The sequence below is a fragment of the Plectrocnemia conspersa genome, unplaced genomic scaffold, assembly GCF_051122295.1.
Source record: "Plectrocnemia conspersa isolate PC_06_02 unplaced genomic scaffold, ASM5112229v1 ptg000013l, whole genome shotgun sequence".
In the NCBI taxonomy this organism is placed as follows: domain Eukaryota; kingdom Metazoa; phylum Arthropoda; class Insecta; order Trichoptera; family Polycentropodidae; genus Plectrocnemia; species Plectrocnemia conspersa.
The window spans coordinates 7,902,757-7,916,253 of record NW_028277177.1 but is presented as its reverse complement, the minus strand read 5'-3'; the positions used below and the strand labels follow the sequence as shown (position 1 = coordinate 7,916,253).

The 13,497-nt window shown below is 32.1% G+C and overlaps 3 protein-coding genes across 4 annotated transcripts; 2 read left to right on the top strand and 1 right to left on the bottom strand.

The window, feature by feature from the left end:
- The first annotated feature begins 706 nt into the window (after positions 1 to 706).
- On the top strand, positions 707 to 2,792 carry LOC148227192 (ATP-dependent DNA helicase Q1-like). Its single transcript, XM_088201954.1, has one exon. It carries the CDS (start codon positions 820 to 822, stop codon positions 2,740 to 2,742), a length of 1,923 nt encoding a protein of 640 aa, XP_088058080.1. The 5' UTR covers positions 707 to 819; the 3' UTR covers positions 2,743 to 2,792.
- Positions 2,793 to 3,740: 948 nt separating this feature from the next.
- On the bottom strand, positions 3,741 to 10,227 carry wmd (serine-threonine kinase receptor-associated protein wmd). 2 transcript variants are annotated; one of them, XM_088201956.1, is made up of 8 exons: positions 9,964 to 10,227; positions 5,385 to 5,519; positions 5,158 to 5,313; positions 4,978 to 5,102; positions 4,830 to 4,911; positions 4,593 to 4,760; positions 4,275 to 4,529; positions 3,741 to 3,847 (listed from the first exon to the last, which is right to left on the bottom strand). In XM_088201956.1, coding segments are annotated over exons 1-8 (1,035 nt in total). In that variant the 5' UTR covers positions 10,076 to 10,227; the 3' UTR covers positions 3,741 to 3,845. The 2 variants fall into 2 exon arrangements, with proteins under 2 accessions (XP_088058082.1, XP_088058081.1); XM_088201955.1 differs by having other exon boundaries at positions 4,288 to 4,529.
- A 1,180-nt stretch (positions 10,228 to 11,407) lies between these two features.
- Positions 11,408 to 12,431, top strand: mRpL12 (mitochondrial ribosomal protein L12). Its single transcript, XM_088201957.1, has 3 exons — positions 11,408 to 11,583; positions 11,783 to 12,071; positions 12,131 to 12,431. The coding sequence occupies exons 1-3, from the start codon at positions 11,522 to 11,524 to the stop codon at positions 12,332 to 12,334; spliced, it is 555 nt and encodes a 184-aa protein (XP_088058083.1). The 5' UTR covers positions 11,408 to 11,521; the 3' UTR covers positions 12,335 to 12,431.
- The last annotated feature ends 1,066 nt before the right edge of the window (positions 12,432 to 13,497 follow it).

Below are 13,497 nucleotides of genomic sequence, written 5' to 3'. Positions count from 1 at the left end.
AGACGAAGAAAAAATGCGTTGCAGATTTATATATTAAAATTGTCTCAGTGTGAGCATGACCCTGCTTGTGGTTCGCTTGTATAGTGCCGCGCGCGTACATGTGTGTGTAGGTGTGTGTACGCGAGCCAACACGCGAACCGACCAATAGATTTAGTTTTGTTCACTTTATATTTCCAACAATACGACTAAAAATGTTTGTTTATTGATATAATTAGAATGTTTAAATCATGTTAATCATACATATATAATTTTAAAATTGAGTATTTTGGCTGTAATGATGTGTTAAACAGAGTAAGTAGCCAAAAAATTATATCGCTAAAAACGCAAGGCGTACAGCGAGTAATTAAGAATTTACCGGTCGGCGGTCTAAGGGTTAAGCATCTAATGGTGTCATGAACCTTTGAGCCTTGTAATATGTTTTTTGTATAATTTATGATTGAAAAACACTTTAATTTATTGAAATAATATTTAAATAACTTACTAGCAAATTTCGATACACATATTTTTATTTAAAGAAAATCTACTGTTTTTTATTTAATCAAATATTACTTCAGATTTATTTATTATTTTTTGAGCAACAAAAATTTTATTAAAAAATGATATATACATAAAAATACTTTAATTTATAAAAATATTAAAAATACACATTATTAATCAATTTATCAATATTTTATATTGTTTAATAATATATGTCAAAATAGGACAAGAATTTACGTGTTAAGACAGATGACAAAATTGACGTTTTGAGTCACGCTGTTCAAAATTATATTTACTTCCGTTAAAACTGATTATATGCAAAAGGTTGCAAATATATGAATTATGGAGAGATTTATTTCCAAAATAAATAAAATTGATGAAGAACTAGCAGTTATAAATGCTGAAATCCGCAAGCTCCAAGATAGAAAGCACGAACTCACAGAATTGAAAGAAAAGCTGAAAGAGGAAAAGGACCTAAAGGATTCCAAAGCTCTCGGAGAAAGGAATTGGGAGAATGAATCTTACGAATGGTCAAAAAATTTAAAATCTACTTTAAATAATGTGTTCGGAATTGAAAATTTTAGACCTCAGCAATTAAGTGCTATGAACGCCACGCTTTCGAAGAAACATGCGCTTATTGTCATGCCGACCGGTGCGGGGAAGAGCCTATGCTATCAATTACCCGCTTTAGTGGATGAAGGTATCACCGTCGTCGTTTCTCCGTTGATATCTCTGATGGAGGATCAGGTTATGTCTCTTACGAAGCGTTCCGTGCCGGCTAAACTGATGACGAGCACTAGCAGCAGAGAAGAAACAACCGCAGCTTTAAACGACTTGACCGATGGTAACTCGAATGTTAAATTGTTGTACGCGACTCCAGAACGGTTTGCAAAGAGTAAGCGGTTTATGGCTAAGTTACAAAAATGTCACGCTGAAGGACGACTGCAACGGATAGCTATTGACGAAGTGCACTGCTGTTCTCAATGGGGCCACGATTTCAGACCTGACTACAAATTCCTCGGTATTTTATCGTCGATGTTCCCCGGCGTTCCTATACTCGGTTTAACGGCCACTGCAACAACTCGAGTTTTAATCGACGTTCAAAAAATGCTGAACATCAGGGGATGTTTATTGATCAAGTCGTCTTTTAATAGACCTAATCTTTATTATCAAATAATATCAAAGCCTTCGTCTTCCGAAGAATGTATAGATATTTTAGAGAAAATGTTAGGTTATAGATATAGGAATCAATCGGGCATTATTTATGCGACCAGTATAAAAGACTGTGAAGATTTAGCGCAAGGATTACGGAAGAGGGGACTCAAAGTGGGTTGTTATCATGCTAGTTTAGAAGCGAGCGTTAGATCTTCCATTCATTCAAAGTGGACTCAGAAGTATTATCAAGCAATCGTCGCTACTGTCGCTTTTGGATTAGGAATCGACAAACCGGACGTTAGATTTGTCATTCATCATTCTTTGAGTAAAGCGATGGAGAGTTACTATCAAGAAAGCGGACGTGCAGGAAGAGACGGAGAAAGAGCCGAATGTATTATGATGTTTCGTACTCAAGACATTTTCAAAGTCAGCACGATGGTATTTTCTTCAGCCGGCAGCTTAGATCATCTTTACGGTATGGTGAAATATTGCTTAGAACCGTTCGAATGTAGAAGGAAAATAATTGCAACTCACTTCGACGAACAATGGGGTTCGGACGAATGCGCAAAAATGTGTGATAGATGTTTACATCACGGATCACCACATAAAGAGTTACAAATACAGAGTCACTGTAAGGATCTATATAAGATTATTAAGCAAGCAACACGGAACGACACCAAATTAACTGCTCAGAAGTTAGTCGACTCGTGGATGGGAAAAGGTCCGACTAATCTACGCGTGTCTTCAGTCAAGGTTCCGCAGTTTTTAAGAGTGCAAGCGGAAATGATCGTAGCTTTTTTGTTAATCGAGCATTACTTGAAAGAAGACTTTCATTTTACAGCATATAGCACTATCAGTTATATAAAAATAGGTCCCAATGGTGACGTTTTAGAGGATGAAGATTTTAAATTAAAGATGACATTGAAGAACTTCAACGAATTAGATTGTGATACCGAAGCACCTAAAGCTTTTGTAAAGAGCGATCAGAAAAATCATACATCTAAAAACGATCACAAGCTCAGTAAAAATAAAAAGAACAGAGCATCCGATGAAGACAATAAAAGGAAAAGAATTAAAATGTCCGATAATGAAGTCATTACTATAGAATAATTATAGTGTATTATTAAGTAATCTATTATCAAATACATAATTAAAACACATTTGCATTGTTTTTATTCTCAATATATTTTTGATGAATATGATAAATCAGGAACAATCACAGGAATAATTTCATGATTATCGACATGAAATTATAATTAAAAAATCATTACAAAATTCTATATATAATAAATTAAACATTACAATTCAACGAGTATTACAAATTAAAAGCTTCCAATACTTATGTCGCAATGTAAAAATAAAACCGAAAGCAAAACACTCGGAATCTATCGTTTGGCAGTGATAGTAAAATTAATACACAATAGATGTGTAATCGAAGGATATAAAATTAAAAATGATAGTTATCCGGTATTTTACTTTACCTTGTTTTTTCACTACCCTCTACTGAACTTTTATAATTCATTGCTGTATTGAAAAAATAAATACATATTATATAATCATAGTCGTTTTCAATTTTTTCCATGCTAGTCACATTCATCCGAATATTTAACTTAAAATTAACACTTCATTCAAAAAGTTGTCTGTTATAATAATAAAAAATCAACAAACATAACTTCAACGCCGTTCAAGCTCTTAGATCTATTATTTGCCCTTGAAATCAATGATATACATATAGAGGATTAATACATTTTTTTAAAGTACCTCTCGGAAGTACGTATTTTTTTATCACTTTTTAGGTTAAAATTAAAATATTTTATAGTACAGGTTGGCGCACTGCCTGTAAAAAATTTAAGTTAATTATAAAAGACGTGATTAATTACAAAATCTACCAGATTACGCACTTTCAGAGCGACTATTAAAAAAATTAACCACATAAACAATATCGAACCATGGGAATTTATCACATAAAATAATAAAATATATCGTTTATAAATTGTGTATGTATACACATAGATAAGTGTGTTGACAGTTATTATATTATTAATTTTTTACAATTTTTTTGTCACATTGCAATATGTAAGAATTGCAATGTGTTTTTTATATAATAATTTTTCTATTTTTTTTCTTTTAGTTCGTTTCTTTAAGATTATACACCTGGTCCCCACACGTTACGTTACATGATGGAGTTGTTCTTTCCTAACCAACTGTCGTCATCCTGTTTAAAAATATCATTATTAATAAGAACATTTTTTTTAATATATCAAAATAAAAAAATAAATCATAAAATAATATAAATCTACTTTAAATACAGCGGTTATATTTTGAAATGTAAGGCAATTATATTCTGTTTATTTGTTACATGCAAAGTAACTGCTTTGATTATTTTAGGAATGTATTACTGGCTATATAATATTACTGATTGTTTAATTTAAAAATTGCTGGAAATTTTTCAAAACTGGATTGTTTAATTTGTAGCATTATTTTTTTTTTAGTTTGTTAAAATTAAAAAATACATAACAAATTAGTTATAAAATTATCTTCCTTTAAAAATACAATTGCCTACAAATCAGCAACTAGACTGTATATTCTCAAGTTATCCAAGGACGGACCTAGTGCCTGCCTTACTCTACTAATAAACTTACAATTTGCTACAACCTCTTTGTAACTGGCAGAACCGTTGACTGGCGGCGACGTCGACGACGAGTTGGATGTCGACGGATTATCCACTGAATTTGAAATGAGCGGTGAACCCTCCGAACACCTCCAAAGACCGTAAGAGCGTCCCACGTACGTTTGCCACATTCTGACCGTGCCATCCTCGGAACCGGACGCGTACAACTCGCCGTCTGGCGAAAATCTAATACAATGCACCGGTCCAAAGTGACCCTTGTTCAGTTCTAAAAATAATCAGACATAATTAATCAACATTTCAATAAAACCTATTTAAAAAAATTAATTACCGATTTCTTCTCCGGATGCTACGTCAAATTTATAAACATTCAAATCTTCTCCGCCGCAGACAAACACTTTCTTTTCCGGATGAAGAGAAGCTGAATAACAATTTGTGGGCACTGTAACTTCGCCTACTTTTTCCAGAGTATAAGAATCGAGGAAACAAACTTTACTACCTATAAAATACAGTAATTTAAAAACATATACTTATACTTATAAAATAATGAATAAAAATGTAAGCGTACTGTAAGCAATTGTCACCAAAGATCCATCACGTGATACTTCTAAACTATTAGGTACTGAAGGGAATTCTATTTTTTTTATTTCCTGAAATAAACATCAAAATTAATAAATATAAATAAAACTTATAATATTAAATTCGATATGACTTACATTTCCTGATATTCTATCCCAAACTCTAACTGTATTATCGTCACCACAAGATATTAAAGCTGTATCATTTCTGAAAAATGACACATGCTTGATACTGCTACTGTGACCCACATATTTCTGTAAAACTGTTCAAAATTTATTAAAAACAACTCTTAAATATAATAGAACAAATTATCTTACCATTATCTGGTTGATTCAAATCGAAAACCCTCAATAGCTTTTCGTTACTAGCTGTGACTAGGAATTGATCGTTGTCGCTAAAATTTACACTCTTTACGATATGCTCATGTTCAAAAGTATACAAAACGTCGCCCGAAACAGCATCCCACAGTTTCGCTGTAAATTTAAAATAAAAACATAAGATACATTATCATGCAAAAATAAAACTCAAATTTTAAATAATTCACCTGTAAAATCTGCCGCACCAGTCGCAGCCCGAGTAGCTAACTTATCTAACGCTACGCCCCAAACAGCGCCCTTATGGCCTTCGAAAGTTCCGATCCAGTCCCCAGTTTCACCCTGTCGTAGCATTGGATTTCCATCTGTAATAAAAATAATCAATGTTGATTTAGTTTTTTACATTTATTTATCTGTGAGGATTCCCTCCATAACGACAAGTTCTAATGGAAAGCATTCACCAATAGCGCATGGAATTATATCTATGATGAAATTATCTAATTAAAAAATACTTCAGTCTCAAAAGATGGATATAAAAGGACCGTTTCCAAAACCCAAATCAGTTCAGCGCGAATAACACCACCAGAAACAGCTAACATCTTGTATCTTGCAAAATGAAAATTATAAATACAATATAACTAAAATATTTTTTCACTGCCAAAATTTAAATTATTATACAAAGATATATAGGAATAAGTCCAATGACCTAGTAATTCATTGAACGAAAAATATACAACAGTACATGGCGTTTAGTACAAATAAAATTAAATTTTATACCATTTTAGGAATCAGATATTGACAGATAATCAACATAAATTTGTTTTCGTATTAGACGTAAAATATGATAAAAACTTCGCCCTTGAGAAACAATTGAAATAAATTGTAAAATTATGCCTGAAGAAGCGTTTACTAATACAACAAATAAAAAAGATAAATACAAAGTTTTGAGGAAATCGATTCCTAGTTATTGAATGATAAGTGAGTGATTAATTGTGGTTAATCATTAGTAATGCAGAAAACTGAAAAAATCTTAGATACAAGAATAGTAAGAGGAAATACCCTGACTTCTTGCTACAGAGGACAACGAAAATAGTTCCATCTGTCAGGAAGGTTAACGGCCATGATTTTTTGTCGATCATCGTCGATTAATTTTAAAATAACAAGGACCTATACTTAAATGAAAGTAGTTTAATGAAGATGGTAAATATAATAATAATAAAATATATTTCAATAAAGCATATCTGATTTTTGAGTTGTGATAGTCTTTTATAAATTGACAATTTATATTGCACATTATAATACACATTATGGTGTTTATACACAGTAAACATAAATTATTTATTAACTGTTCAGAATAAGAATTTATAGTATGCATGCTTTGTGTGACCATGTAGGATTACCACGTATACATGTGTGTATTAAATATCTCACACATAATAAAACTGACTTATCCAATTAGTGTGAAATAATATAGAAAACATACAAAGACATTTTGTTGAAAATGTGTATATTTTACATTGAAGAAATTATCAATAAATCAGCTTTTATCAAATAATAACTATCGTTATCAAAATGCTGACATTTAAAATACAAAATGTAAACAAAGATTATCAAGTTTATTTTTGTCTAATAATCATTAACACTTATCATTCGGACTGACTTTTTTTTTAGAAAATTCGGTAAAGGACTTAGGGTGATTATTTTATATTTTAGTCTAGTATGTCTTATGTATAATCATTATCTACAATATTATATCGTTCGATAATAAAAAATGAAATAATCAAAATTTTACAAGGGTGAAACCTCTGGTATGTTTTAAACATTTAAAATTTAAATAAAAACATCCATTACTATTTAAATAGATATGCAAGACAATCAGTAATAAAATTTAGCTTGTTACATAGATACAAATTTAAATTGAAACTGTTCTAAAAAAATACAATATTGTATATAACTGTGAACAGTCGTAAGGTGCTTATTTGCTTTATTGGAGTGAGTCGTCGAAAAATGTATGATGATAGTTTACAATAATTGTAGGTATTTGTATTTTTTTATTAGACTCGAGGCTGAGATGAAAAGATTTCAACTATAAATGTGCACTTTTTAGTTTTCAATATATGCATTGCTTTACACTAACTATTAGTGGATCTCTCTAATTTATGAAAAATTCGATCTATCATAATTTTGAAATAAAGTCTTTTATGTTATACAGATTCTACAGATGCACCATTCGCATTTGTGTATAATTAATTAGCATTTTGACCACGGCTGATATTTTTGCAAGCCATTTTGCTATATGCTAAAGTGAACAGTTATCCCACATTGCAAACTGTCTCTTAGTGTTCCAAATTTAAAACTTATTCTATGATATACTAACAAATATTGAAAGTGATAATAGAACTATTATTGAACTACCTTGTTGCAGAAATAGAAAATTAAAATTAAAAGAAAGGATAAATACCTATCATTCCCTGTACGCAATAAATTAAGACTTTTGGAAGTGAACAGTTGGACTAAAACAGTATTATTTAAATCCAGTTTTGATACCTTTTATCAAAAATGTATCCAATATTCAGATCTTCACACATCTCACTATGAATACATTGAATGTTTTAAATAGATTAGTCTTAAAAACGAACCGTGGAAAAAGTATTGAATATATTTCAAAATGTTGTGATAAACTAAATTTACTTGATGCTGACAAAGAAGAAAGGGAACTTTTTGATGAAATATCGTATATGACAGACAAAATGCAGACGGGCTTAGAAATTTTGAAAGCAATATTACAAGTGAAGTGCAATTTACTAGTTTCTTGTGAGGAATTTTGGAATAACATATCAAAAAATTATTATTTGTGAAATAAATAAAATTTCTATAAAAAATGTTGTTTTTATTTCTTGAAATTTGCGAGGGCTCAAAATTTTAAGCTCCGCCGTGGGGTGAGCATCCCACATTCTATTATATTTATAACATCTGTTCACTTTACTCTATGCTAATATATGGTGGGCACATATTCATGCCATAAATTCTTTAAATATTATAGTTCAATAAATTAATTAATTATATAAAATAACTCAAAAGGTTCATAGCACCTTTAGGTGCCCAATGCCTACTAACGATTTTCTTAATAACATATATAAATGCCACCCGAGCTGAAAGGTTAAATATGAAGGATGTGAAATAATTTTATAGATTTACTCTAAGTTTATAAAATAGTAATACAGCAATTGAAAATGAGGAGCATAGAAAAGAATAAACGACACATTTTATTTTATATCAACTAATTGTATAATACATTCATAATTAAAATATACAAACAAGTATATTTTAATATCGTTGATTTTTGATTAATATTTTCTGTTATAACCTAACATAAAACCGTATTTTATACTTCATAATTGCAGAAATTCCTAATATTTCCGAGTTAATATTGTGCAGCTTTGGACTTTCTCAATGACTTGTATTATTTTTTTTTAAATCTTTTAAATCAATACAAATAATGTTAAATTTGAAGTCTAAAGTATTACATTAATACATTTTTTTAAGCACACCAAGCTGTAGTCATTTCGGCTACAGGTATAATTAAAATGAAACTTATTAGTTTCAAAATAAAAATTAATAGCCTTGATATTTTTTATTGTGTTTTTTTATGTATTTTTCGATTCTTTATAACTATACATCGAGAAAAGTAAAATATATTTTGTTTGAAAAAAAGAAATTGAATTCCAAATTGAAATTGATATATTTAATTATAATTCATGAATAGCTTATGAAAAAGTCTACGAATATTTGAAGTTATGGATAAAGATATGAAGGTTTCAAAGGACCAAAGAAAAAATATGTTGAATTAATCTTTTAAATTCAATTCTATAATAATTATAAATACTTACTAAAGTTTACGCTTTTAAATTTATAATTGCTAAAGAAGTTTTAATCTAATTAATTTTAAAGCATTTAAAATCACGTCTAAGGATTATAGAATCAAAAATCACACCTTGCTTATTAGGTTTGTTTTTAAATAAACATGTTCTCTTTTTTGCTCCCAATGATATTGACATTTCAATATTTAAATTTTGTGTCCGTCCTTTTTTATAGAATTGTTTGGTAAAAGTTATCTTTAGTAGATTTGACTAAGACATAATACAAGAGATTAACGGCTATATGGCATTACATTCGTATTTCATACGTTGCACATCTAACCTTGTAACACATATGTAAATTTGCCTTAAAAAATGATTCGTATTTTAATATATACATATAATACACGTGAGTTCGATTCTTTCTATTGTGATGAACTCGTTTGTTAGATTCATTGCCGACTTGTTTGACTGCATGCCAAAAAACGTTGTTGTCATTGGTTTGAAACCAGGAACAAGTCCCTTTAGGAAAGAGACGGTGATAATATATGTCCTTAATAGTAATGAAAAGTAACACAGTATGAATGCATAAAACGACGAAGGTGAACAAGTACAACCCGACCACAATATATCGATCGTTCAAAATCAAGGTACTTCCTATTTGTTCGGAAGTGGAAGGTCAGCGAATCGCTTCGAACGCGCGGAGACAGCCAGCGCGACCAGAATAGACATTAATAGCATTGCGATTTTTTACCTAATCTAGGTCACGACTGACTTGCGAATTGAAAGCACGCGCAAAACTTACGATATGAAAGTTAGGAAAGTGAGATCTATCTTCTGGACGATGAGTATGAAATTAGGGCCAAAATAAAAAAATAATAAAATTTTGACATTTGACGAGCGATTCGAAGGAAACTTCGGATGCTCGTTCAGACGTAAACATGTGAAATACCTTTGCAGGCGGAGATGAGAAAGTATCCGCAGTCCGTGTGCGAGGAGAAGTGCAAGTGCACTACGGGGCGCGTGTGTCCGCCGCACGTGAGCGCCGCTTGACGCAGCGCCATGTCTGTGTTGGCTGCGGTGTGTGCGGCGTGCGACTTGACTTCTCCGGTTGTTAGACGCGGCGCCCCCGGCGACTCCCGCCGACGCCCCCCACTCCCCTCTCTCCCTCCTACGACCTCGCGAGTCTACTCACTTGACAGACGGCGCCTTGTGCGCATGTGCGGACGAAACGTTTGTTTTTATTATTATTTACATCTGCTTTTTTTGCAAACATATTAAATCTTTACTTATTCCGATATTAATCTAACAAAACGTTTTTTTTTAAATATTACTTGCTTCAGCAATTTAATCTTAGATCAAATATTCAATTGCAACATTTTATTGTAAACAGTTTTGTTAGAGCTTATTTTATTTATTCATTCATTATAGCCAAAACTTGGCGGCACTCTGGTAACACGTGGGAGCACATTCTTTTGGTGGACCTCGGTTCGCTCGCATACATTAATATTCCAACATGTAACTAACACCGGCAATCAGGCACTAAGCTTACACTGATACTTTAGCTTAAGTTTCAACCACATGCCTGTGCTAGAACGAACAAAAACACTCGCGCAAGCCCATTAGTATTGTGACTTTACGAGTCCATCCCGTCGGATAGGTATAATATTTTTTACGTCCAGGAGTGGTCCACACCCTCCGTTTACTCAGTATATTCTCCGAGTGTATGATCGGGCTCTCGTTAGCTTGCATTATCATCATCGTTATAGCTCCACCATCGAATAACTCGGACAACTTCGAGAGAGATGTCAACCCTACATCTGTTGCCTACCCCCGAGAGTCCCTGCTCCTCTAAATCCTCTGAGTGCATATTACTCTCCCACATTGATGTGGTGGGCCTCCAACGTGTGGTGGACTGAAGCCCCAGTCCAACATTATACTACACTATATTTCAATTAATAATACTGCAGTGGATCAATCTGTATGTAATTGCTATCCGTCACCGTGTGTGACAATTGTCAATATTTTAATTAAGCAAAATCCGCTGTACTTCAGTATTTTTATTTTAATTGCATTTTTATATAATTGTTCACGTGGCGTGAAAATTTAGGTTACATTACTTAAAAAAACGCTATTTCTAAAATATGCTGTTGATAGATTGATCACGCAGCGAAAAAATCTAAGTACTTTGTTAAGCAGGTAGCTAATGAAAAATATAAAAAACTTATGTGTCAAGAAAAATCGAAACAAAAAATCGAAGCAAAATTCTGAAACTGTGTCAGTATATTTTGTCATAGTCTTTAAATATTTATATTATATGACAATTGTTAAAAATACTATTTTTGTGCTTTTTTAAATATATTTTTTTTATTTAAAAGCTCATGACCGAAATTTTTATTGTTAGGGCCGGAATAGCTCGGTACATGCCGATCGCTTCTAGGGTTATAAATCGTATATATTCGATATTGTATTTCAAGCTTTTGACTTAAATATCAATCGCATACATCAAAATGAACGCCGCTAAAATGTTTTCCAGAAGAAATCTGCTGCAATGGAGACATTTTTCAAGAAGGTGAATTCTAGTCAATTCTACTTGATTTTTATGTAATTCTCAGTTAAAAACGTCATAAATTACTCGCTTTTTATCAAAATATTATATACATTGACGTATGTGTAATTAAACCAACATTAAAAATGTTGTATTCCATAACATAACCTAAAATTTTGTTCAAATAGAATAGTGTCTAATACATAACCTCACATGATTACAGTTCAGTCCTTTGCGAAATCATCATACCGAAGGTTGGCTCCGCTACTCCGATCGAACCTGTGGCGATTCCTATGCCTGACGCCGAAAAAGTTTTTTCACCCAAGCTAGAAAAGATAGCTCTCGATATTTCAACTTTGAATCTTATAGAAGTAAGCGAACTGAGTCAACTCTTGAAGAAAAAATTGAATCTTCCCGATGCGCCCATGATGCCGATGGGCGGGTTTTCCATGCAGGCTGCGGCTAAGGACGAAGAAGTTGCAGCGCCCAAACAGATTCAAACAGAATTCACGGTAAATATTTGTATATTTGAATTTTTTCAACAAATTTTAATGAAACGTTCATTTTTAAGGTAAAATTAACAGAATTCGACGACAAGCAAAAGGTAGCTCTAATTAAAGAAATTAAGAATACACTACAGGGATACAATTTAGTTCAAGCGAAAAAGTTTGTGGAATCTTTACCCGCCATCGTTAAAACGGAAGTCAGTAAAGAAGAAGCTGATAAACTTAAAGAAGTGTTTACCAAAGTTGGTGCTGTCATAGAGATTGTATAAATATATTAGTTTTAATTAGTAGACCGAGTGAATGAAACCGAGTATGACACGTGAATGTTTTGTATAAACTTAATGATAATAAATCTGTTAGCAATTATTATTTTATTATTTAACCTATCACAATCGCTACAAATAGAAAGATGGCTATTTTCTTTATGTTAGAATTTATGGCTTATGCATGATCAGGAAAAGGAGATGGGACCAACGTCCCTACTCACAATACTTTTATCAACATAGATGACGGGTGGAACTAGGATTTTTGAAATCCTCTACAGGTGCATTTTGCTTAAAATTCTATGGGTTTGCCAACGATAGTTTGCTCGTAGGCGATATTTTTGGTCTAGAGTTAACGTTCTTTCAATAGTTGTAATAATGATCCTTTATACCAACGATCGCTAATCTTTCGGACCACTAAACTCAAAATTTTGTATTCTGCGGACCACTACAATGGTTTTTTCATACAAGTAATTTTTAACTCCAAGTTATATGCAAAAATAAAACATATCAATACTAGATATTTAATTAACGATATAATGACTATTATAAAAAATAATCACATAAAGTTGTATAATGATGATAACGTATACGCAAAGTCCTATCATCTAAGGTGACCAGATTTTGAAAATATCAAAGGACACTAAAAATAAAAAGGTCATTACAAAAATGCTATTCAAAGGCCATCTCCGAAACTTTTTTGAGGAGAAAAAATTGCTACGGGAGCTCGAAAAAAAGTGTTTTTGGAAGTTTTTATATAAGAAAGACAACATTTTTGAGGAGGACAATCGTCGAAGAACGTCTGGTCACCTTATCTTATCTGTGTCTGCGTCTGAAGGATCCAATCGTCTGCGGCAAAACTGGATTTTGGATGTTATACTAGCGGCTGCTTACTCTATCTAGTCTTGATGATCGGCAGCTCCTCTTGGTTTAAGTTTGTAAGAACCCTCGTGTGTCCGAATTGGAAAGCTCTAGTGTAAGTTATTGATGCATCGTCAGAATCAAGTCTCAAACCATAGTTGTTGCTTTGATTTGTGATTTTATACATATAGTCAGCTTGAGGGACGTGTATTGCTCGTTTACTTTTTGTTGCCACGACCAATTAAAACAAGATAGAAGTGTAATTAAATTAGCTTGTTTTCTTACTGAACTTTTATGACCGATGCCTT